Consider the following 23303-nt stretch of genomic DNA (forward strand, 5'->3'; position numbering starts at 1 on the left):
TGTGGGAGAAAGAGATATAACTCTGAATATTATTCCTCGATTGAGATTTATTAAGTTGAACTTTCGAAATTGTATATAGGTTTTGTCCATACAGGTTGCCTAAGAAAAGGTTGGTGGTGTATTTTGTACCCCTGCGTTTTCACTTGATATCAGAGCAGGAAAACATAATAAGTTTGTGTCTGTTTGATCTTGAAAGTAGATTCTTATGGGAAACTACTTTGGGAAACTTTTTCTGTTCACTTGTAACGTACATCATAATTCCTTAAAGATTATTCAGAGTTTATTTTCCTCAAGACTTTCGGTCTCACAGGATGCTCTCAATTAATTCAAGATTTCCAACATCTAGGTGAATAATAAAGAATCAATAGGAAAACTTAAGGAATCCTTCGTCAAGGTTAAAAACAAGAAACATTTTGTTAAAAGTAATAAGCTATGTTGTCTTAAAAGTTGTTATTCAGTTTCTTAAGGAATGCGGTGAAAAGGGATTCGTATACGAAGATCTCTATATATCTTTTGAAAAAACTTTTAAGATCTTGGAACACCTTGGATTGATTTTGACAAAGGTTAAGTCAGTACGATATTCTGACACTGATAAAGTTTTCTTTCGATGTGAAGTATTCGGACATGTCAAAAAATCTTGCACGTTTACTGCAATGATAATGACTGCTCCTGAAGATTACGGAAGACCGTCTCATAATCATGATAAGAAGGAAGAAATCAAACCGAAAGACTATTGCGCCAGAATGGTTTGTGAGCATTTTGCTCATCCAACCTCTTATTAACAAGACCTTTGCATCACCCCATCATGAGATGGGGAAAGCAGTGGTAAAGGTTTGTTTCTGGTTGTACTATTTTTGAGTTATATGATATATCTATTCAGTTCCTGAGATCCTGGTTATTTGGTAATTGACTCTGGATAAAGAGAGGCTCGTTGTAATCAATCTTGGTTAATAAAACATCTCATATTGTTGGGCTGGCTCCAATCTCAAGATGTTATAAGGTCGGAAAAATTACAACACTTATAATCCCGTGAATATCAATATCTCTTGTACTCTGAAACTCTTTCATTGAGCTAAGAATAAGATTAATCATCTTATTATATTGATATTTTTATTATCTATTATTAAATTTGTCTGTAAATCGTATTTTGATATGATTATGTACATCAAACGAAATACGTATTTTTCTCTCCAATTCATGGGTTCCCGCGCCTGAACCAGTAAAAGCCCATTAGGGTATATTTATAAGGGTACGCGTACTCCTCTTATCCTTCTTCTTCTTCGTGTTTACGAACGGGAATAAAGGGTAAGTCTAGGGTTACTGAACCGGTGTGATGTCATCTTCATTTGAAGATAATTTCTTCAAAATTTCTTTTCTCTTTCTTAATAGCAAGAAATCTTCAAGGAGGAACATAAATTGAGCAATTATCTACAATGAGATCTACGAGTAAGATCTATCATCTTCTTTGAAATTACTTTATTTGGAAAGCATGTTACGAATAAAAGGTGAAAATGAAAAACCTAAGAAAATATCTAAGGAAGTTTATGCACCTAATCACAAGGAAAAATATGAACCTAGAATCATCTTTGTTAATGAACATTGGTATAAAACCTATGAGAAAATTTCGATTAAAGATTTTATCCTAGAGAAGAAATTGGAAGAAGGTTATATTCCTAGTGATAATTTAGCTTGCTTGATAAGTACAATCTTGGTATTATTTTTAATGGTTTTGGTGAAGGATTTGACAAAGATCAACCGAAGCTTTTGGAGAACTTCTTCAACAAAAGGTAAGTGAAAACTGAACCACATAGTTCTCAAGTTATATTCATCTTTCTATCTACGAGACGCTGTCACGTAACTAATTAAACTATTGTAAGCATATCAAGAATTTCGAGTCAAGTTTATCTTATAATTAGTTCTCGAAATATATATGACTAAGCTTAATGAACATTTGTTCATACTTGATGAATTTCTGTTAAGGACAATTTATTGTTCGTAATCTAAATTATGATTCAAGATTATTATTCGAAAATAGACTGGAACAGTGATATGTGTCATTGATGTTATTTGGGAATGTTTCGAATTGATCTAAAGAGAAATATACAGGACAATACGCATACCAGTTTCACAAACTGGGAAAACTGTTATAGGTCCGAAGTTGTAGTACATGTACTCAGTACACGTACCGACGTAGCTATAGTTCATCTGCGACTTAGTGGTACGCGTACATGGTATCCATACCACAAAAAGTCTGTGAACTCGTGAACCTGGAATGGTACGCATACCTAGTATGCATACCGAAAAATAACTATTGGTTCTGTAACCGGTGTGGTATCCACTATCCATACCAGGTATGCAAACCAAAAAAGTTTTGTATGATTCCGGAACTTATATTTGTATTAAGGGTGCACATACACGGTACATGTACCAAGACGAATATGGTACGAATGAGGCTGAAGTACACGTACCTGGTACACATAGTTGCCCTGTCAAATGTTTTCAGATGCACATAAAATTATTTTTGTGAGATGATTAGCATTTGAATATATCTATAAGAACACTATATGTACATGATTGATCATGTTATAACTTATGATTGTGATTCAAACTCAAAGTCTTAAGTGTTTGTGAAAATGATTAAGCTTATGGTTCAATCGGCTAGTTTCGGCTAACCGTTTATGAACAATGTCTTTGTACACGGTTCGGATACGGTTCATCCTAAACTTGGTATGTCAATCACATTTCAAAGATTCATCTAATGGTGGATATTTTTTTGCTTGGTTCCAAAGCTATCTTAGCTTAAACCTAGAGCAACCTATGCTTTGAAAATCTATAAAAGGAGAACCTCAAAACAACTGGGATCTTTGAACCCCGATATTACTTTTTTGTGTTCTAGTTGTAAACTAGAGTCGTCCTCTTCCTAAAACCCTTTTAGGGTTTAGCAACTACAAAGACTTCATAGGGATTCGTGAAGGCAAGTCCAGCTATCTTTTATCTTAATAGCTCGAATATCACGATCTTGTTTGATTGTTAAGCTTGCTCCATCAATCAAGATAGATAGAAATCATCAAAGTTCTCTGCGTCTAAGACTTTATTGATTTCACAAGTTTAATATTTGTGAGGTGAATTACAATCTAGGTTGCTATTCGGGAAGCATAAGTCCGTATTTTGAGGTTAGCTAGACTTTGTCTATTGTTATCGATTTCCAGTCTTACCTTGATCTAGGATCAAAAAGGAAATCACACATATAGGCTTATCTGTGGGAGGCAGATTAGTTTGTAGTGTTCGATTGATTTGAAGCAACTCTTAGGCTGTAAAGGATGTCAGCTAAGGGAATCAATTGCGCGAAGTCCTGATGGGACTCAAGAGGCGTAAGGAGCGCGACTGTAACTGAATCTCTGTGAGGGTTTAATTCGGTCTCAACTACACCCCAGTCCGAAGTTAATTGGTAGTAGGTTAGTGTTTGTAGCGGGATACTAGGTCCTGGGATTTTTCTGCATTTGCGATTTCCTCGTTAACAAAATTTCTGGTGTCTGTGTTATTTATTTATCCGCATTATATTGTTTATCTTTATAATTGAAATATCACAGGTTGTACGTTAATCAATCTAAGTAGATATATCCATCCTTGTTTGTTGGATACGGCTTGATTGATTCTTGGATATTGATTTCTGAGATCGTCCAAGAACTCTCACACGTAAATCAGTTTCACAAAATTTGGTGTTGTAAACTTTCTGATTGTGAGAGAAAGAGATATAACTCCGAATATATTCCTCGATTGAGATTCATTAAGTTTAACTCTCGGAATTTTAGATAGGTTTTGTCCATACAGGTTGCCTATGAAAAAGTTGGTGGTGTATTTTGGTGCCCCCGGATTTTCAACGAATATCCGTGGTATAGTTTGAGAGATAAATCATTTCTAATTTTTACTAGTTATTATTCATAAGGGATATAGTAAAATATACTTAAAATACTCTCCTCCTTGCCTTACGAATTGTGCAAACTTGAACTAGGTCATCTATTTAGGGACGTAGGGAGTAATTGACTTGCAACAGTATAATGAGGCATAAAAAAAAGGCTCCATAGCTCTGTATGGTTGTACATATTGTATCTTCAGGATGGCTCCAATATATACACTCACATGGGTGGAGTTTTATGTTCCCTGAAGCCCGCTTGTACGAAGAGCATCAGAAGCATATGAGGCCCTCGTAAGTGATTGCTCAAAATTCAAGAGATTATATTCGTCTGACAACTAAGTCAGATACGATGGTTGAAAAAAATCCCGACATAATATGACAGAAAATAAGAACATCCTGGAAGACCATATGAAACACTTGTTTAGAGTATCTCCAATATTGGGTGCTAAAAATCCTATGTGGAGGTATCATTTACACCTTTATTTATGAAAGTTTATACATTTTGTACAAATATTACTTTTTAGCTTATAAACCATTTCTAATAATGTAAACTATTAATCTCAATATCTATATGTGGTTATAACTAATTCTAAAAGTAAATTATTTTTCTTGTTCTATTTTTCTATTGGTTTATTTTAATTTCAAACAATAATTAAATTAAAAAAATTAGTTAAATCAATGACATGAAAGTCATTGTCATTGTAAAGGTCTAGATAAGGCTTTTTTGAAGACCTTTGTATTATTTATTTTTGACAACCTTCCTACTTTGTGGAACATATAAAAACTTCCACCTTCTATTAAAGGTGCTCTTAAGGCACAATTATACTTTCAAGATAATGATTTTCAAATTTTCAAGCTTGAAATTTATGTGAAGTTGCAAATATATTCAAAAGATCGTTTGAAATATCCTTTGGGAAATTTTAAATTTAGAGAAAATATTTTTAAAAATTTCATATTCCAAATTTATGAGAAACTGACTTCCCAATTGATAATTTCCCAGGAGTCGCTTATTCCCCTTTATTTATTTATTTTGGAAATGAAATAGCTTCCTTTTGAAAGAGTTGTTCATTCCAACCATTATGCTTTACCTAGACTAGTGAAATGCAATAATGAAAGAGCCCAAGAAAGTCTTTAACAAGTTGAAGGTGCCCCAAGTGTCAAAAAAAAACAAAAAAAAGGTTGGGAGGTGCCCTAAGTAAAAAGGTAACTAAATCACAACCATTCAAAAATGGATGATGCCTCAAATTCCACAGGGACAGGGAGTGCCAATTTATTTTTTCTTGTTTTTCTCTCTCAAACGAAAAAAAAGAAAGCAATGGAGGCAGGAGCTCCTTCAACTATTAAACTCTATCCATGGCAACTTTATCATATTCTTACTCTCTCCATTCTTTTTCTTCTCTCTCTACTACTTTTTCTTCCTCAACATCAGTATCTCCAAACCATTATACTCTCAAATTCACTAACAATAATAAAATCCAATGCTTTTTTCCTCATCAACAAATAGTAACAAAAGTTCACATTTTATCTTCAGCACCAAATAAATTAATTGAACAACCAAAACTTCTTTTACATCCAATTTTGTTATTTGCTGGATTTGATAGACCTATAGATACTCAAACATTTCTGGCCACTGTTAGTGTCTTGGTTGCCATTTCCCTTTCTCTCTTCTTGGGCTTGAAGGTAATTTAGTTACTCTAAATTTAACATAAAAGTAGTAGTAGTTCTTGAATTCTGATTATTTTTTTTTGAATGTTGAAATTTCTCAGGGAGATCCTGTTCCTTGTGATAAATGTGCTGGCAACGGTAATTTCTGCTTCTTAAATCTGTTTTGCCTTTCTGTTGTGTGAATCTATTAGAGATTTTAGCCATGTTAGATTACTGATATGAAAACCTTATGGTGAAATGAAATAGTAACACATGACAAAGAAGCATTCCCTAGTTACCTAATGACAGTATGCACAGCACAAAGCTACAAAGCCGTGTACACATCCTATGGTATATCGAACTAGAGAAGCCACGAATCCAAATTACACGATGATTGGCCATAGAAGAGTGACTACGCTGTTGTTGCCTAATGTGGAAGCATGAGTTGGTTAAGTAGGTATTCTGTAGTATGTGTCCTCACTAAGAAGTCTAAAAGGGGAACAAGATTATTTTATAGACATTAAGAACATCGTGACTAGAAGAAACAGTTTATTGATCATTCATCCTTAATGCAGTGTATTTAAGGATCAAACCTGTAAGTAATGAGACTAATCTTACAGAATGGGTCCATATTCTTCATTCCAATATCTTAATCTCAACTAATTCAAATCAAGGGTTATGCTATGTGTTTTGGTGAGACTGTTCATGGTCATTAGACTGGTTATCTTTATGGCAGGTGTAAATGTGTGATGATCGTAATGATAGTAGAGGTTGTCGTGGGTAGTGGAGAAGAATTAAACTTGGCTCCGATAGATCAATACGTCACAACATGAACGAAAGTGGAAGCAATTGTCTTCCAATTTGAGTGGGGCGTATTAAATATAAGGAAGCTAGAATGATTTTTAAAATTAGGAACATATCCGTATTTAGTTTTCTTTTTTGAGTTTACATTTGCAATTGCCAATTGCTAACTTTTGTTGGTTTTTGGTGGAAAGGTGGTACGAAATGTGTTTTCTGTAATGATGGAAAGATGAAAAAAGAAACAGGCTTGGTGGACTGTCGAGTATGCAAGGGTGCAGGTATAACTTTTCATTTAATCTCGTGGATGACAATTCCTTGGTGTCTTTTTGTTACTCAAAGATTGATACAGTAATTACTCGGACATTTCTGGCGTGTATTTTTCTACTAAAACACCAACATGTACTTGAGAAAAATCAACCTAAATTTTAGTAAATTTTATTCTCAAGTATATTCTTTTTCCCCTCCCCAGTAGACTCCTTCAGGGCATACATTTTCCAGGTTTTAATTGTGGCTTACTGGCTCTGCAGGATTGATACTCTGCAAGAAATGTGCGGGCTCAGGATATTCAAGACGCATATGAGTATAGCCTATAGAAAAGCCAGCCACTGTTCGGTTTTGTAGATTCTTCATTCAAATTGGTTGAGAATTGTCGGCAATTTCTTCAGTATATATACATGGATAAAAATTGCTGTTTTCAGCTTCTCAGTTGACAATTGTAGTCTGTTTCTTGTCACTCATCATAAGTTTCTTTTGATCAAGTGTAAGCTAACTAAAAGTGAAGTACAAAAAATGCCTAAATAAAGTTTGGACATTTCGAGCTCTTTCAAAATTCAATAGTATCCTATGGCCAAATTGTATCAACCATTTGTAGGGAAAAAACAGCAAGTTCCTTCACGAGCGTTCAAATTTGAAAACTAAAGTCTAAAAGATTGGTTTTTAGTTTTTTAAAACTTCATTATTCACTGTCGGATAACCCCATCCGACAACAGAACACTGGGCGGGAATATCCAAAGCAATCTCTTCCGTGATTTTTACACAATTACCCGCCAAATAGGAACCGTAGTATACTAGTATTCCTCTTCGCTTGGATCGAACTTAAATCTCAACTGATTGAGAGAGAAAGAGGATAATGGCGTCAAGTAGAAACCCAGAAATCAGAAAAGACAGAGTACTAAACAGATCTGTAATATTTTCTCCAGCTAGAGCTCGAAGACCATCAGATTTCAAATCAAAATCTCCAGCAAACCCTAATCCCAATTCATCAAAGGAGTGTCCATTCTGTATTGGTCATGAACACGAATGTGCACCTGAGATATTCCGACTTCCAAAAGACACTTCTGATTGGAAAGTAAGAGTTATTGAGAACTTATATCCAGCACTCAAAAGAGATTCTAAAATAATCGAAAATGAAGAGGAAAACCCTAAAAATGATTCAAATGTGGTGGTTACTGGGTTTGGATTTCATGATGTAGTTATTGAATCTCCAATTCATTCAATTCATTTATCTGATTTATCACCATCGGGAATTGGTGACGTTTTGATTGCTTATAAGCAGAGGATTCAACAGCTCCATCTTCATCAGTCCATTCAATATGTTCAGGTAAATTAGGGTACTACTCCCTTTACTCTTTTATTTATACTAATGAATTGCTGTTCGGATATGCATAACTGACAGGTTTAAATTGGGTTAATCATATATTATGTTTTAGGTGTTTAAGAACCATGGTGCATCAGCTGGAGCATCAATGAGTCATTCACACAGTCAGATTATGGGTCTTCCTATTATTCCACCCACTGTTTCTTCTCGGATTATTAGCATGAAGGAGTATTTTCATGAGACAGGGAAATGTGGTCTCTGTCAAGTTCGATCCGAGGAGCTTTTGATTGACGAATCAACCCATTTCTTTTCAGTTGTTCCTTTTGCAGCTTCGTTTGCTTTTGAAATTTGGATCATTCCGCGTGATCATTCTATGCATTTCCATGCACTGGATAATGAGAAGGTACTAATATCTTTCCATTTTTATTTTATTCTGATCGGGACTATCTGAAATGGGTTTATGGGTTTATTGGATGAGTAGTATTTAATCTGGTTCCATGTGTTCATAGTCATTTTTAGGCAAAACCCTTCCAATTATTTACTTATTGCATGTAAATCTAGTAAGTTCGACAAAAGCTACATGTTTCCTACATCTTGTAATAAATCAGTTCAACCAGATATTAGCAAGTTTGCAGGTCTCTTCAAAACGTAGTTAATCAGGGCGCATATACTTGCTATTCCAAATTCAATTGCGCAGGGGAAATCTTTCTCTGAGGAACTGAAAGCTCCTTGCCAAACGAAAAAAACATGTTTCTCTCATTTGTATTTGTTTTACTACATTCCTCCTGTACAGATAGATATACTCAGGTGTTCTCTTGAATGTTTTTCGACAGGCTGTAGATCTCGGGCATCTTCTAAAGCTAATGCTGTTGAAACTTTCACGGCAGCTAAATGACCCACCATTCAATTTCATGATTCATACTTCTCCAAAGGATATGGAGGCTTCACAATTTCCCTACATGCACTGGTTTCTACAGATTGTTCCTCAACTCAGCGGGGTAGGTGGATTTGAGATTGGAACTGGTTGTTACATAAATCCAGTTTTCCCAGAAGATGCTGCAATGGTATTGAGGGAAGTTAACGTTGTTCAATGAAGTGATGGCGCATTTCTTATTGTTTCGAGATGAAAATCCCATATTGAAAATGAATGAACCTAAAGTATCAAATGAGGTATTTATGTTTGTCCATTCTTTGTATAATCAATGTGCTACTTAAGTATATGAATGGAAGGGAGCAAAATTCTATTACGTCCATGGAAATCCTTACTGTGCATAATTGACGTCTTTCAAGATATGAAACATAGGTATCATTACAGAAAATTTAGTAGGAGAATTACATCTCAGTGTCATCTAAAGAAAGAACAACGGAAGGACACAAACAGCCTCTTCTTCTTTTGTGGAAATTTCTTCTCTCGTTATTGCCCAAGAATAAATTGGATACATAATAAGAAAAATTATGAGTAGAAAAACTATAGACAAACGGAATGAAAAGAATCCAACTCCAGGGTGATGTTTCAAATCGCTTTGGTTTTGCTGGTGGCTTCATCTATCTTTATCTGGACAAGCCTTCCATTTGGATGACCTTGAGATATTTTGGTATGAACCTATACCTCGCCATATTACTTTTTGTTGAATATACCGAAGATAGATTTGATGGCGTTGATTGCACTCTCATTGATGAATGATTCATCAAACCTTTTCATTAAAGGATCAAATTCTGGAGATGTTCTTAAATTCGTAAGATCTGGATCAGTCCTTATTCTCTGCAGAAAATTCAACAGGTTTTAAATATGGTTTGTTTGGGAAACAGTGAAGAATAGTCAGCTGCACATTCTGTAGTCCTGCTATTACTTACATTAAAATCTTCATAACCTGCTTTTAAGGCATCTTCGAGGGCAGAGATTCCAGCTTTTAACTGCATCAGATAGATGATGCAAGTATAACTACATTGTGTTGAGTAGGTTGTAAGGAAACAACTAGATGAAAACCCAGGTAGCAAAATGAAGCTGGTATAACCTGATTCAGCTTTGAATAACAGCATGCTACATTGTAACTCGCAACCGAAGCCTCATCTAGTTCTGGTTTTGATCCCAATACGGATTCGAATTTTTCCAGTGCCTCTTCATACTTCTTTTCCCTAGTAAAACCAAATATAAAATATGCTATACATAAACAGAAAAATATAGAAAATAAAAGTAGTTAGATAATTGTATTACTTGGTGACTTACTTATACAACTTTAGTCCTTCACGAAGGTCATTTACTCTGTTTTGCTTTTGTTCCATCTTATTCAAGTAGTTTTGCATCTGCAAATAAAAAATGCTCAAGAACCTCAAACACTAATCTGTTACAGTTGCAGATTCATCATTAAAGAAATTTATGAAGAGCTAGGGAAAACATTTTGCTTTTACCATTCTAATAAAAAATTGATCTCTTTTTTGATAATTGGATAGTGTTGGTATGCACGGTACTTACTTGAATTTCTCTCAGTTTGGTGCTGACATTACCAGTGTTCCTCTCAGCCCGGAGAATTTCTTTATCTGTTAACTCACCCATATTCTGTAACTTACCTGGTAAATTCAAATACATTCATTTGGTGAATATGAAAATCATAAATTTACCGCAGTTGGTCTCTTGACATGTAATTAAAACTTCCTCTAGACCTGATTTCACATTTTGTGTTAATTGATTTATGATGAAAAAATGTGCATCTTTTGCGATTAAAATTTATGATCATTTAATGATTATAAGTTAGGTGCCAAACTAACCATATCGTTTCTCCATTTTCATAGTTAACGGGCCGATTCTCTGCCGAATTGTATACATGGTTCTTCCATATTCAGCAGCAGGCCATATCTCTGTCCCAAACATTGCACTGTAAAGAATTTTGGACACAATCATTCGCGAACATGTCATTGTTGTAATCAACTCAATTTTGCAAAATGAACTTTCAAGTTGCATGTAAAGTTCTTTGAAATGCTAATTGGACTAACAGTTCTTGGTTTGTTGCGAAAATTGGAGTAATTGACGATTTGAAATGGTGGATAATAATAGAAGCAAATCGAGAAAGAGTATATAGTACATACCTAGTAGCAATAACTTTGTCCCCAACCTCAAATTTGCCAGTTTTGTAAGCAGTTCCAGCTTCAGCAATAGCATCAATGTAAGTACCTCCATCTCTGCCCTTAGTAAATTTCAAACCATATGGTTGGTCCAATTCTACTTCATACTCCTCATATTTTTCGACCTCTTCTCCTTCAGTAGGCGATGGGGGTGATGATGATGCTTTGGGTACTAATATGTTGGATGAAGATTTTAACTTATGATGAATATTGTTGATTGAGAATGAGGGGTTAGTCCTGGAAAGATTGGGATGATACTTGATAGGAAATGAAAGAAATGTGTTTGGCTTAGTTGGCGTATTTGTTGGCAATGAAGGTGTGGAACATAGAGATGGGTAGTTACTGGAAGCCATTGAGATGATTGTTTCTTTCTCGCACACCCTCTCTTAACTCTTTGTGCTTCTGTCTTTTGCTTGCTTGGTTTTCTGTTGATTGATCAGAGAGAGAAGAAAGTGAAACAAAGAGTTCCATTTGCTGAAGAATTTTGAAGAATAATAGGAGGAGGAGGTTTGGATTGAATTGGAGAGATGAGAGTCATGAGACTAGTGGCTCTACTTAGCCCATACTGCTATACCAAGAGGATATGCTAACTTGGTGTCACTGTCTACCACTTCTTTTCTTTTTCCTTTTCTTTTCGGTTCCCTTTTTATTTTTACACGGATACGCTTATTATTTTGGGATTAGATTGTAATTTGTAATTGGGAAAAAGTGTAAGCATTAAGTTGAGCCGTTTTTTTTTTTTTTCTTTTTCTTTTTTTCTTTCTTTTTGATAAAAAGCACATTTATTGAATAGTAGAGGAAATCATAGAAGAAATTTTTTCTGGAGTGGTAGCAAGGATGATAGGGATATGCATCATGTTAAATGGTCTAAAGTTTGTATGCCTATTGAGTTAGGGGTATCAATATTAGAGATCTCGAAGTTAACAATATTGCTATCCTCGCTAAAATGGCCTGGAGAAGTTATTCTAATCCGGAATCTATTCTCTTTAATCTGTTGAAAGCCAAATACTTTAAGACTAGTGATTTCTGGAATGCTGATCGTACTAATGGAGCTTCCGTTAGTTGGAGAAGCATTATGAAGGGTAGGAATGCTGTTAGGGAATGTCTCAGATGGAACGTAGGGGATGGTACTAGTATAGATTTCTAGAGGGATCCTTGGGTTGACGATTTGCCTCTTGCTACCAAATTACAGTTAGATGAAACCACTCTCCCTAGAGAACCTGTTAGCAACTTCATGAATTCTAATGATCATTGTTGGGATATTAATAGACTGCAGAATAGTATCCCTGAAAACATTGTTAATGAGGTGGTTGCTCTTCCTGTTTGCAATCTAACTAATAATGCTGATACTCTGATTTGGTCCGCTGGTAACTCTGGTAATGTTACTGTTAAAGATGCTTATGTTTGAACATGAAATTTAATGAAGATATCACTGTCAATAAGGACCGGAAGTTTCTTTGGAAACTTAAGTGCCCTTATAAGTATAAGTTTTTCCTATGGCAGTTATGTCAAAACAGAGTTAGTGTGAATGAATCTTTATACAGAAAAGGGTTGTGTGACCATCCTGGCTGTAATCTTTGTAACAATGACCTTGAAACTGCTTTTCATCTTTTCTTTGGTTGTACCAAGGTGTGGCCAATATAGGAAAAGATTAGAAATTGGACCGGTGCAAATTTTGAGTTTGATTATATTTCTCCTAGTTTTGTTAAAAAACTGTGTTGCTATGATATTACTATAGGTAGACCAAAATGGATAGATGTTTTCCCATTCATTTCGTGGAGTATTTGGATCCATAGAAATAAGAAGGTGTTTGAAAATGTTAGATTCAATGCTAACTGGGTTCTGGCAACTGCTCTTAGGTCGGCTAATGAATATTTTCAGGCTAATTCAACTTCGTCTACAGATAGAAAAACTATGGAGGAAATTCAGATTACTTGGCAGGTCCGGCATACAAGATTTTAGAAGATTAATACTGATGGGTCTACTAATGATTGTGGCAATGGAGGAATTGGTGGAATTATCCGAGATGGAGATGGAGATTTTGTTGCTTGTTTTTTCAAACACATTCAGAAGAACAACAACAATGTTGCAGAGGTCTGGGCAATCAGAGACGGACTTCTACTGGCTAATCAATTGGGTTTTAACCTTGTGGAGGTGGAGAGTGATTCGTGCTATGCAATCCAATTGTGCAAAGTAGAAGCCAAACCTAACTGGGACACTTACAGACTTGTCCAACACATCAGCATGCTCAAAAACAAGTTTGTGCAAGTGAACTTCAACAGAGATACCGAGAGGCTAATCATGTTGCTGATAGATTAGCAAAATGTGGTGCTGCTAGAGACTTTGAAGGCATTTGGACTGAAAACATGCCTAGTTTTATTAGTTTTGAATTCAACAATGATGTAATGGGTGTTACTTCACCAAGATGTATCAGTTGTGGCTCCCCTTAGTCTTTTTTAAGGGGGACATCTTATCAAAAAAAAAAAAAAGGAAATCATAGAAGAAAAGAAAGGTTGTCGTTTCATGTCTATCCCAGCAAAAAAGGAGGATTTCAGGTCCCCGGATAGCATGTCAGGAGAGAAAGTAACAATTCTATTTTTCCTCGCTTCTTTAGCAATCCTATCTACTACAAACAAGAACTTCCTATTAAAAAACTTAAGCACACAATTTTAAACTTAAACACACTGTTACAATATATAACATTGTTCCGAGCTTTTCATGGAATTTTTAAGATTGGATTTAAGTCTTCGTTAAGCGCTTTGACTAAAGTTTATTGGCTACTTGATTGCCTAAATTTATTGGCTATCTGATTGTATACCGCACGAACTCATGCCCAATTCCTTAATCCAGTTGAGAGCAACAGAACAAGCTTTAGCTTCAGCATCTAGAGGGCAGGACGCTCATCCAGAATCTGCTCCGATGGACCTTCTTTTGCCCGTGGAATCCATTATGTTAGAGCATTGCTCGGTCGAACTCGCAAGCGTTGTTATCTCAAGATTTTTTGTCAAGTTTAGGTGATCAAAACTATAAATCTTGATTTCTAGTCTACTTATAGCTATGTCTCGGATTAGGATAGAATGTATAGTTGAGATTTAGACTTCACGGCGTTCATCGATTGAAGACGAAGATCTACTTAGGAGAGCTTGGAGGAACTTCATCAACAAAAGGTATGTGGAGACTAAAACTTATCTATTACTCAGAAGTCTATTCTATTCTATCTCCTATAATGAGACTAAGTCGTATAGCTATATAAACTTTTATATTATACACATTTGATATTTCGAGCCGAGTTTATCTCGCTTATCTATTTCTCGAAATACGAGTTGAAAGCTTTTTGCTTTAGTTACGTTCATCATATTCTTGACGAGTGTAGTTGGAAACAATTTATTTGTTGGAAACTAAATAATAAGTCAAAAGATGATCATGTGAAAATTGCCTTGAAACATCTTACATGATTTGTGTGAGACAGTCATTTGATGTCGACTCGGAAAGTTTCGTATTGATCATTCGATCAGTTGAAAATTACTTATAAGCTAATGGTATGTGTGAGCCATCCATTGTCGTCTTCTAAGGATGTTTCAGTGATTGAAATGGGAGTTTAGAACAATTAACCTTTGTCTGGATACAATATAGTATGCATACCAGTATGCAAACTGTTTTTGCGTGATTCAGGTCCGGAAACATTGTTTGCATACCAGTATGCAAACGGTTATAACTGTTAAACTTCGGGAACCAAGTTTGCACACCATTATGTGAAAGTTTCTACCTGAGTTAAGTCCGGGACTGCTGTTTGCATACCCGTTTGCAAACGGATGGACAAGTCCAAAGTCCGGATGCTATAGTTTGCAAACTTAGTGGTTAAAGTTCTAAAATCGTTTAAGTATGTTTTCATACTCATGAACAAATACATTTATAAATTAAGGAAGCAATCTTTACAAACCGTGGCTTAATGTTCATGAATTGATTCTTATATAAGTACTCTGTACAATTACGAACCAATCTGATTTTGTTTCAATTGGTTCATATATATTTCTGTGAGATAGTGAACAATTGAACAACTCCATTAGAAACACAATTAGATTCATTTGATTATATTTCATGATTGATTGATCATCATATTTGATCTAGAAGTGTTAGATGAATGTGGTTAAGACAAAAGTGTTCATATGGCTAACTTCGGTTAACTAATTGTTGAGCCAACTCAATATGCACGTTTAAGTATGGTTACCCACATCTAAATGAAGGTATATCTCATTTGTATGTAACAAGCTAAGACCATATAACGGTGGAGAGATATTGCTTTGGTTTTAAGCAAACTTAGCTTGAATCTTAAACCAAGATTTCATCTAATGGTGAATATTGAATGCTTTGTTACTAAGCTATCTTAGCTTTGATTGAAAGCAGACCCTGATTTGAAAGACTATATAAGGGATAACTTTAGCAACTGGAAAACTTAATCCCAACACTTTCTTGTGTCCTAGTTGCGACTAGAGTCGATTCTCCTTTAACCTAGGTTTTTCCAAAACCATATTAGGTTTACGACTTGAAGACTTCATTTGGGATTCGTGAAACCAGATCCAACTATTTTCTTTGTAGTTGCGTATTCTGATATTACTTGTTCTATCGGATTGAGTATTATCTTCTCTAAGATTTGCTCGAGATTTATCTCCGATAGGTAAGATATAAAAGTAATCACAAAGGTCTTCGTCATTCTTTGTGATTCCACAATAACTTCTGTTAGAGCATAACTCGGTTGAACCCACCAAGCGTTGGTATGTCAAGTTTGGTTGTCATATTTTAGTGAGCCAAAACTCATTTAAGAGTCCCTTGATTATGTGCTAGAGTCAACTTCGTATAGGTTATCTTGAAAATATTAGGATATGAGACATTACAAGTATTGCGAAGACTTGAGGAAGTGAAGAAGTAAGGAGCTACAACGACAACATCATCCTTCCACTTGAGGTTGGTGATATTTGACTTGAAATGTTTCATTCCCTAAACGTATCTTTCAAGTCGTGCACATTGAAAACAAAACCGCGAAGCATGAATGATTATACTCTAGTTAGACATCATATTAAGGAATATAATACGAGGTTTATTGCTTAACCATTAAACTTTGTAGATAAGACATCGACATAATCGTTTGCTAGTGTGATTACGTATGGGTATAAGGTGAAGATTTCATCCTAGGAAGCAATGTTTTACATTTGTTTTAAGGAAGTAAATTCATGAACTTGTTTTGTGAATCAAAAAGGAAATCGCCGGGCATTATTGGTATTGTTATTAATTGCATATCTTTTGAACTACCAATATGTGTGATTAGTATAACCGCTCATGACTTGTTTATGTTCTTGGTAAAACTATTCACAAAGGCCTGACTTTTGTATTGGTATGACTTTTATTAGTGAAACCGATCTTAAGTAATCACCTGAGATGGTATGATCGATTTTGTGTTATTGGTATGACCGACTCTGGGTAAAGGGGAACTGATCCTAGTAAGAGGTGCAACCTATCACAAAGGGGAACCGATCCTTGTATGAGGTGCAACAAGTTTTTAGCAGAAAGGGGAACCGATCCTATGGACATGTGCAACACGTTTTTAGGCAAAGGGGAACCGATCCTATGGACATGTGCAGCAAGTACAAGTTAGATACCATATATTTGTGGGGAACCGATCCTAGTACCTAGTCAACCGAATTTTGGAAAGCTAGTGTGGCTATGCACAGTACTCACATGGAGGTAGAACCGAAACTTGTTTTGGTAGAACCGTTAAACCCATGATTGGTGATTGAGTGTTCTTGATCAATCACATAGTTCTTGAAAGTCAGATGAACCAATTCTAAACTTGTTTGGAAGTGTGTCAAATAGGTTTCAAGATTGTAAGTATGAAATAGGACTTACAAAGTAAGGATGTCGACATACTTTGAACATGTGCAGTAACGCTTATCTTTAATTGTTCAAAGTTATTCCTTAATAACTAAAGGAAGAAAATCTCGGATCGAATAAAATAAATTGAGAATCTTTTAATTAAGATTTTTAATTTTATTTTTGGAAAATGAAAATTAGTAATGTGCATTTGCTAGTTGGAGATTTTCTAAGAGATTTTCGGTCATTATTTTGGACAAAGCATTTCCAGGAATTATGGAAACCGAATCTGGAATATATTGCATATCTTGAGAATATTTTAGGTTTTGGAAATTCCTTGGTGTGCAAACTTCCTTGGTCAATAAATATGAAAGTTTGCATTTCGAGCAAACTAATCCTCGTACAACAAGAACTATCTCAGTTGTGTTGGTACTGGTGAAGCCGCCTATTCGGAGAGGAGAGTAACCTAATTAGGCGAAATCTCTTACGATCGCTCAGTTTAAAGTCTTCTTTGGGATTGAGAATCTCTATTGGTACCGTTGGTGGGAAACTAGATAATTGCGGTTTATCTTTTGTTTTCAATTGATTTGATTGACTAACGGTGGTTGAACTTTGATTGCACCTAGTTTGTTTATGCTTGAGAATCTTCTCTTCTGATATAAAATTCACTCAAACTAGATCGAAATTTCGACGGGGATCTTTAGACTGTTTGTAGATCTAAAGACGTCTTGTGATAATCCATTGTTAACAGACTCCGTTCTGTGCGTGATTGATCACAAGAGATTCAAGTTGATTGTGTGCAGGTGTTTATTGAAGATCTAAGAAGATTTGAAGACAAAGAAGATTTTGAAGATTTATGATTTGGGATTCATAATCTTTGGTGTGCACAATACTTGTTTCGGTAAAAGAGGATCCAACTATAATCGGTTTATCCTTGTGGTATATTAGATTGATTAGTTGTGTAGATCGGCATCAATACAATTCTTTGTGATTAAAAGTATTGATTGCAAAATCTTAACAATTACTTCGGTAGTTGATAATAAGATAGATCTAAGAACCTGACGAGGAGTTTATTGAGATAAACAGAAGAGCCTTTGTCGAACTCATATCACTTGGTTGAAAAGAGTTGATACCAAACAGATTTGTTGTTCCTTTACTGTTTGGAATACGAACCAAAGGAATTGTTCCAAGTACGTGACTTATTACAGGTCGGAGGCGTGGGAATACAAACGGAACTAGGTGAACTATAGGTTTATTTTCTTGGTCTCAACTATACGAAGTTGGTTTGATTTTGTATAGCGGCTTAATCTGAGAGTATTCAATTCTGGACAAGGTCCCGGGGTTTTTCTGCATTTGCGGTTTCCTCGTTAACAAAATCTTGCTGTGTCATTTACTTTTATTTTCCGCAATTATAATTGTTTTTATTATAATTTAAATTAAATTACACAAACGTTAATTCCTATTTACTTGATAAGAAATCCTATTGTGTTTGGTCAAGTCCGAAACCTTTATCAAGTAAACATACTTCGTTGTTGTATTGTCTCAATCTCGTATCCATAGACGATCACACGAAGTGTGAACCTATTTGTTGTATTGTCTCGACTCAGTCCATAGACAATCACTTTTGGAGAAAGGATTTATAGGTGGAAAAGATTTAGATTGAGGTATATTTGGGTACCCTCGTCTTTTCAACTTCTTCCACTACCATATAGTTAAGTTATTGTGAGGTGATTGATATTTCTATACTGCTCTTCGAGAGTATAATACCGGATTATCAATTGGTTCATGTTCACCTTGATTTATCAAAAGACGGAAAAAAAAACTTCTTAGGTATTTCTGTGGGAGACAGATTTATCTATCAGAACAGACTTATCTGTGGGAGACAGATTGGTTTATAAGTCTTCAACATTGGGTCGTAACAACTCTTAGTTGTGGGTGAGATCAGCTAAGGGAATCAAGTGCGTAGAGTGCTGCTGGGATTCAGAGGCGTAAAGAACGCGATTGTACCTTAATCGGTGTGAGACTTGGTTAGGGCTCAACTACATTCCAGTGCGAAGTTAACTTGTAGTAGGCTAGTGTTTGTAGCGGCTTAATACAGTGTGGTATTCAATATCGGACTAGGTCCCGTGATTTTTCTGCATTTGCGGTTCCCTCGTTAACAAAACTTCTGGTGTCTGTATTATTTCTTTTCCGCGTTATGTTTGTTTATATAATTGAAATATCACAGGTTGTGCGTAGTTCAATCAATTAGTAAATCCGACTTTTGGTTGTTGATATAAATTGATTGACACTTGGGCATTGGTCTTTGGTACCGTCCAAGTTATTTCTCATATCAATCGGGCTCACAGATTTCTATCTGTTCGATTGCAGATTGTATTGAGAAATTGAGATATAACTCTTTGATATATTTCTTGATTGAGCTTACTATTAAGTTAGAGCTCTTGGAATTATATTGGAGTTAGTCCATACAGAATGCCGAACGAACTATTGAGTGTGGTTGTTATATCCCTGCTTTTTCAATTGGTATCAGAGCAAGCAAACACGTTAAACCTGATAAGTTTGTGTTTGTTTGATCCTAAAGTTTTTCCTCATGGGAAACCACTTCAGGAAATTTGTTTTGTGCGTCTGTAACGTACACCAGAAATCCTCAAAAATTGTTCAGAGTTTATTTTCGTCAAGACCTATGGTCTTTCAAGATAATCTCGAGTCATCTAAGACATTAGAAATCTTAGATGATGGAAAGCAATCTAAAAGAAAAAAAATAAAGGTTCCTTTAAAAAGGTTCGTTGCAGGAAACGTGTGAACAAAATCTCAAGGACATGGAAACTCAGTAGACTGCTTCTCAATCTATTTGAGGAATAATATCATGATGATCAATTGACAAAGATCTACTTAAGGCTTTTGGACACGTTTTTAAATCGCTGGAACGACTAATTTCGATTAAGAAAAAGGTTTGTACTGGTGAAAATTCCGATTCTGTCAATTCATGTATTCATGACGTGCAGTTGTTCTTGTTAACAACTCTGGTAAAATCGGAAAAAAAGGATTCTGCTGATTTTGTTGCAAGTTCCATACGTCGGAAAACTCCATTCCATAATTGTAAGAAAAAGGAGTCAAAAATTTCAATTGACCCCGAGTATCATCATTACTATGATTATACTTCTGGTAATTTCACAAATATCGATCGGAGAAGGTGCGCGAGGTATCCTCTGCCCATCTATCCTCTTGGTAACAAGATTGGCTCCACCCCATTTGTATATAACTTGAAATGGGACAAGTAACGGTTTGATTAGTTTTATGTTTTTGTACTTTGGGTTAGTTTTTTTTTAAATAAAGATTTTTGTCCTTCAAGAAAGGCTCCTTTGGCAGAATTTTTCTGTCTACCTAAGGATAAATAATGATATGTAGTTTTCTACCATCTTATTTACCATACTATGACGTGATTCTCACAGTGGGTGAACCTCATGGTTTAGGTTGATTCTTGGTTCTTTTGAATCACCCAGGATTCCTGCCTTCCTTTTATGGGTCACGGTACATGAATGGGTCCAAGACAGTTACCGGGTATATAAGGGTTACAGTACACGTACCCTTCTTCTTCAACTCCTTGTCCGCGTACGTGAACAAGGGTGTTTTTAGGGTTCACCTATCAACTCCATTAAAATCCTTTTCGGAGGTCTAAAAGAGACAAAGGCTGTCATCATCTACAAGGAGCATGTCAAGTAAGATTTTCCTTCTCTTTCTCTCAATTTTTAGGTTTCATGGGGAAAATCAATATTGATGATAAGAATTCAAAGAAGATGTCAAAAAATCATATTTCTTCTTCTCTTGTGAGTATGAGCATACCGAGTAACCAAGACTCTATTAGAATTACATTCATCAATGATTCTAGTAGTAATACCTTTGAAAAGATTTCTTCTAGTAGTTTCATTCTAGAAAAGAAATTGGTAGAGGAAAGTGGTCATAAAGAAGATTTGGTATGTTTTGAGAAATATAACCTTGGTAACATCTTTAATGGTCTTGGTGAAGGCTTTGACACTCTCACAAGAATTTTTTATGCCAACATACATGATTTTAATCTTGATGAATTAGAATTCAAGACTATGGTAAATAGGAAAAGGATTTTAGTTGATAGAGAGTTGATTTCAAAGATTACCAAAATTCCATTGGGTAACCTTCGCCTTCCTAGACCAATAGGAGAAAGACCATCGTGTGAAACCATTTCCAATAGTCTTTGTCGCAAGAATGTTGATTGGTTAGAAGGTAAATTTCCTACCCATGATCTTAGTCTTGCTTTTATGTTTTTCGGAAAACTTGGCATTTCTAATATTTGTCCTTCCACAATTGAGAACTATCGGTGGAGTCGTGAATTTGCGGAGTTAGTCTATTTCCTTGAATTAGGTGCTCAAGGTATTGATATATGTGGATTTATCATCCTTCAAATGGTCTCGATGACGTCATCCAACAAGAAGTTAGACTTTCCATGCTTAATTGAGAAAATATGTAGTGCACATTCCATTGTTCCCATTGGAAACTCTATTGGAACTCCCAAAATAGTTCGTCTGCGTACTATCAAACGTATGAAGACGAGTGTCTAAAAAAGACAAAGATGTGATTCCCCTGACGGTTCTTGTGATCCTACCACCTTGAGTCTTCTTCATCAAATTCGCAAGGGTGTGCGAAAGATCAATTCCAAGGTAAAATGTGTGCAAGAACAATTATTTGTGATTGCTAAAATGTTTCCCGAAATCAAGGAAGAAATGAAAAAAGTTCAAGCTTCTTCGATGGATTTCGATGATAAAGATGACGATTAGCTTCTCTAACTCTTATCATTTTGTCTAGGAAACTTCTTATGAGAATTTGTTCTTGTGTTTAAAAAGGATAACTAGGGTTTGGAATAACAAATATTGTGATTACACATAGCTATTGCCAACGATTTTCATCTTGCAATGTTTTTAGATTTATTTATGGGCTATTTTGCGTTTCCTCCCCTCCCAAGATCGCTAATTAGCGTTTCCTCCCCAAAAAGATTGAAATTAGTGAATCCTCCCATCGTTAGTGAAAATGCGGGGGTCTAACAACCTCACCCAATATTTCGATTAGCAATCTGTATGGACTAACTCTAATATACTTTTAAGAGAATCAACTAGACAGTCAGACTCAATCTTAATAAAAAGTATATCAAGGAGTTAATATCTCGATCTCTTGATTTAATCTATACTCAAGCAAATAGAAATCTGTGAGTCTTTATTAAATACAAGAGATATAAACTTGGATGGTACCAAAGACCAATTTCCAAGGATCAATCAATTTCCAATCAACAACCAAAGGTTGGATTTCAAAATTGATCGATACAACGCACAACCTGTGATATTTCGATTATATAACAAAATATAATGTGGAATATAAATAACACAGACACCAAAAGTTTTATTAACGAGGAAACCGAAAATGCAGAAAAACCCCGTGACCTAGTCCAAATTGAACACCATACTGTATTAAGCCGCTACAGACACTAGCCTGCTACAAACTAACTTCGGTCTGGACTGTAGTTGAACCCCAATCAATCTCACACTGATTCAAGGTACAGTTGCGCTCCTAACGTCTCTGATCCCACCAGGATTCTACGCACTTGATTCCCTTAGCTGATCTCACCCACAACCAAGAGTTGCTACGACCCAAAGTTGAAGACTTGAATAAACAAATCTGTATCACACGGAAAATTCTACGGTAATAGATAAAGCTGTCTCCCACGGATAAACTTACAAGTTTTGTTCCGTCTTTTGATAAAATCAAGGTGAACAAGAACTAATCAATAACCCAGACTTATATTCCCGAAGAACAGCCTAGAATTATCAATCACCTCACAATAATCTTAATCGTATGGTAGCGAAACAAGATATTGCGGAATCACAAACGATGAGACGAAGATGTTTGTGATTTCTTTTTATCTTGCCCTATCGGAGATATAATCTCAAGTTAATTCTTTCAATTGAACTCGTACGATAGAAAATGGCAAGATCAGATCACTCAACTACAAGAGAAGTAGTTTCATCTGGCTTCACAATCCCAATGAAGTCTTTAAGTCGTTAACCTACAGGGTCTCGAGAAGAAACCTAAGATTAAAGGAGAATAGACTCTAGATAAACCAACTAGTATCACACAGGAGGTGTGAGGATTAGTTTTTCCAGTTGCTAGAGTTCTCTTTTATATAGTTTTCAAATCAGGGTTTGCAATGAATGTTAGCTTAGTAACAAAGCATTCAATATTCACCGTTAGATGAAAACCTGATTAGATACAAGCTAATATCTTTCAACCTTGGATCGAAACTTAGCTTGTCATACACAAATGAAATGTATTTCA

The 23303-nt window shown here is 35.4% G+C and overlaps 3 protein-coding genes across 3 annotated transcripts; 2 read left to right on the top strand and 1 right to left on the bottom strand.

Moving 5' to 3' along the window:
- Positions 1-5198: 5198 nt before the first annotated feature.
- On the top strand, positions 5199-7195 carry LOC113308808. Its single transcript, XM_026557261.1, has 4 exons — positions 5199-5596; positions 5683-5719; positions 6556-6639; positions 6889-7195. The coding sequence occupies exons 1-4, from the start codon at positions 5270-5272 to the stop codon at positions 6939-6941; spliced, it is 501 nt and encodes a 166-aa protein (XP_026413046.1). The 5' UTR covers positions 5199-5269; the 3' UTR covers positions 6942-7195.
- A 226-nt stretch (positions 7196-7421) lies between these two features.
- LOC113308806 (ADP-glucose phosphorylase-like) lies at positions 7422-9205 on the top strand. Its single transcript, XM_026557259.1, has 3 exons — positions 7422-7961; positions 8071-8361; positions 8792-9205. The coding sequence occupies exons 1-3, from the start codon at positions 7491-7493 to the stop codon at positions 9050-9052; spliced, it is 1023 nt and encodes a 340-aa protein (XP_026413044.1). The 5' UTR covers positions 7422-7490; the 3' UTR covers positions 9053-9205.
- Positions 9206-9207: 2 nt separating this feature from the next.
- Positions 9208-11603, bottom strand: LOC113308807 (protein MET1, chloroplastic-like). The gene is made up of 7 exons (XM_026557260.1): positions 11043-11603; positions 10725-10831; positions 10432-10526; positions 10186-10262; positions 9974-10094; positions 9813-9872; positions 9208-9720 (listed from the first exon to the last, which is right to left on the bottom strand). The coding sequence occupies exons 1-7, from the start codon at positions 11429-11431 to the stop codon at positions 9577-9579; spliced, it is 993 nt and encodes a 330-aa protein (XP_026413045.1). The 5' UTR covers positions 11432-11603; the 3' UTR covers positions 9208-9576.
- Positions 11604-23303: the final 11700 nt, after the last annotated feature.

This window comes from Papaver somniferum, chromosome 9, assembly GCF_003573695.1.
Source record: "Papaver somniferum cultivar HN1 chromosome 9, ASM357369v1, whole genome shotgun sequence".
In the NCBI taxonomy this organism is placed as follows: domain Eukaryota; kingdom Viridiplantae; phylum Streptophyta; class Magnoliopsida; order Ranunculales; family Papaveraceae; genus Papaver; species Papaver somniferum.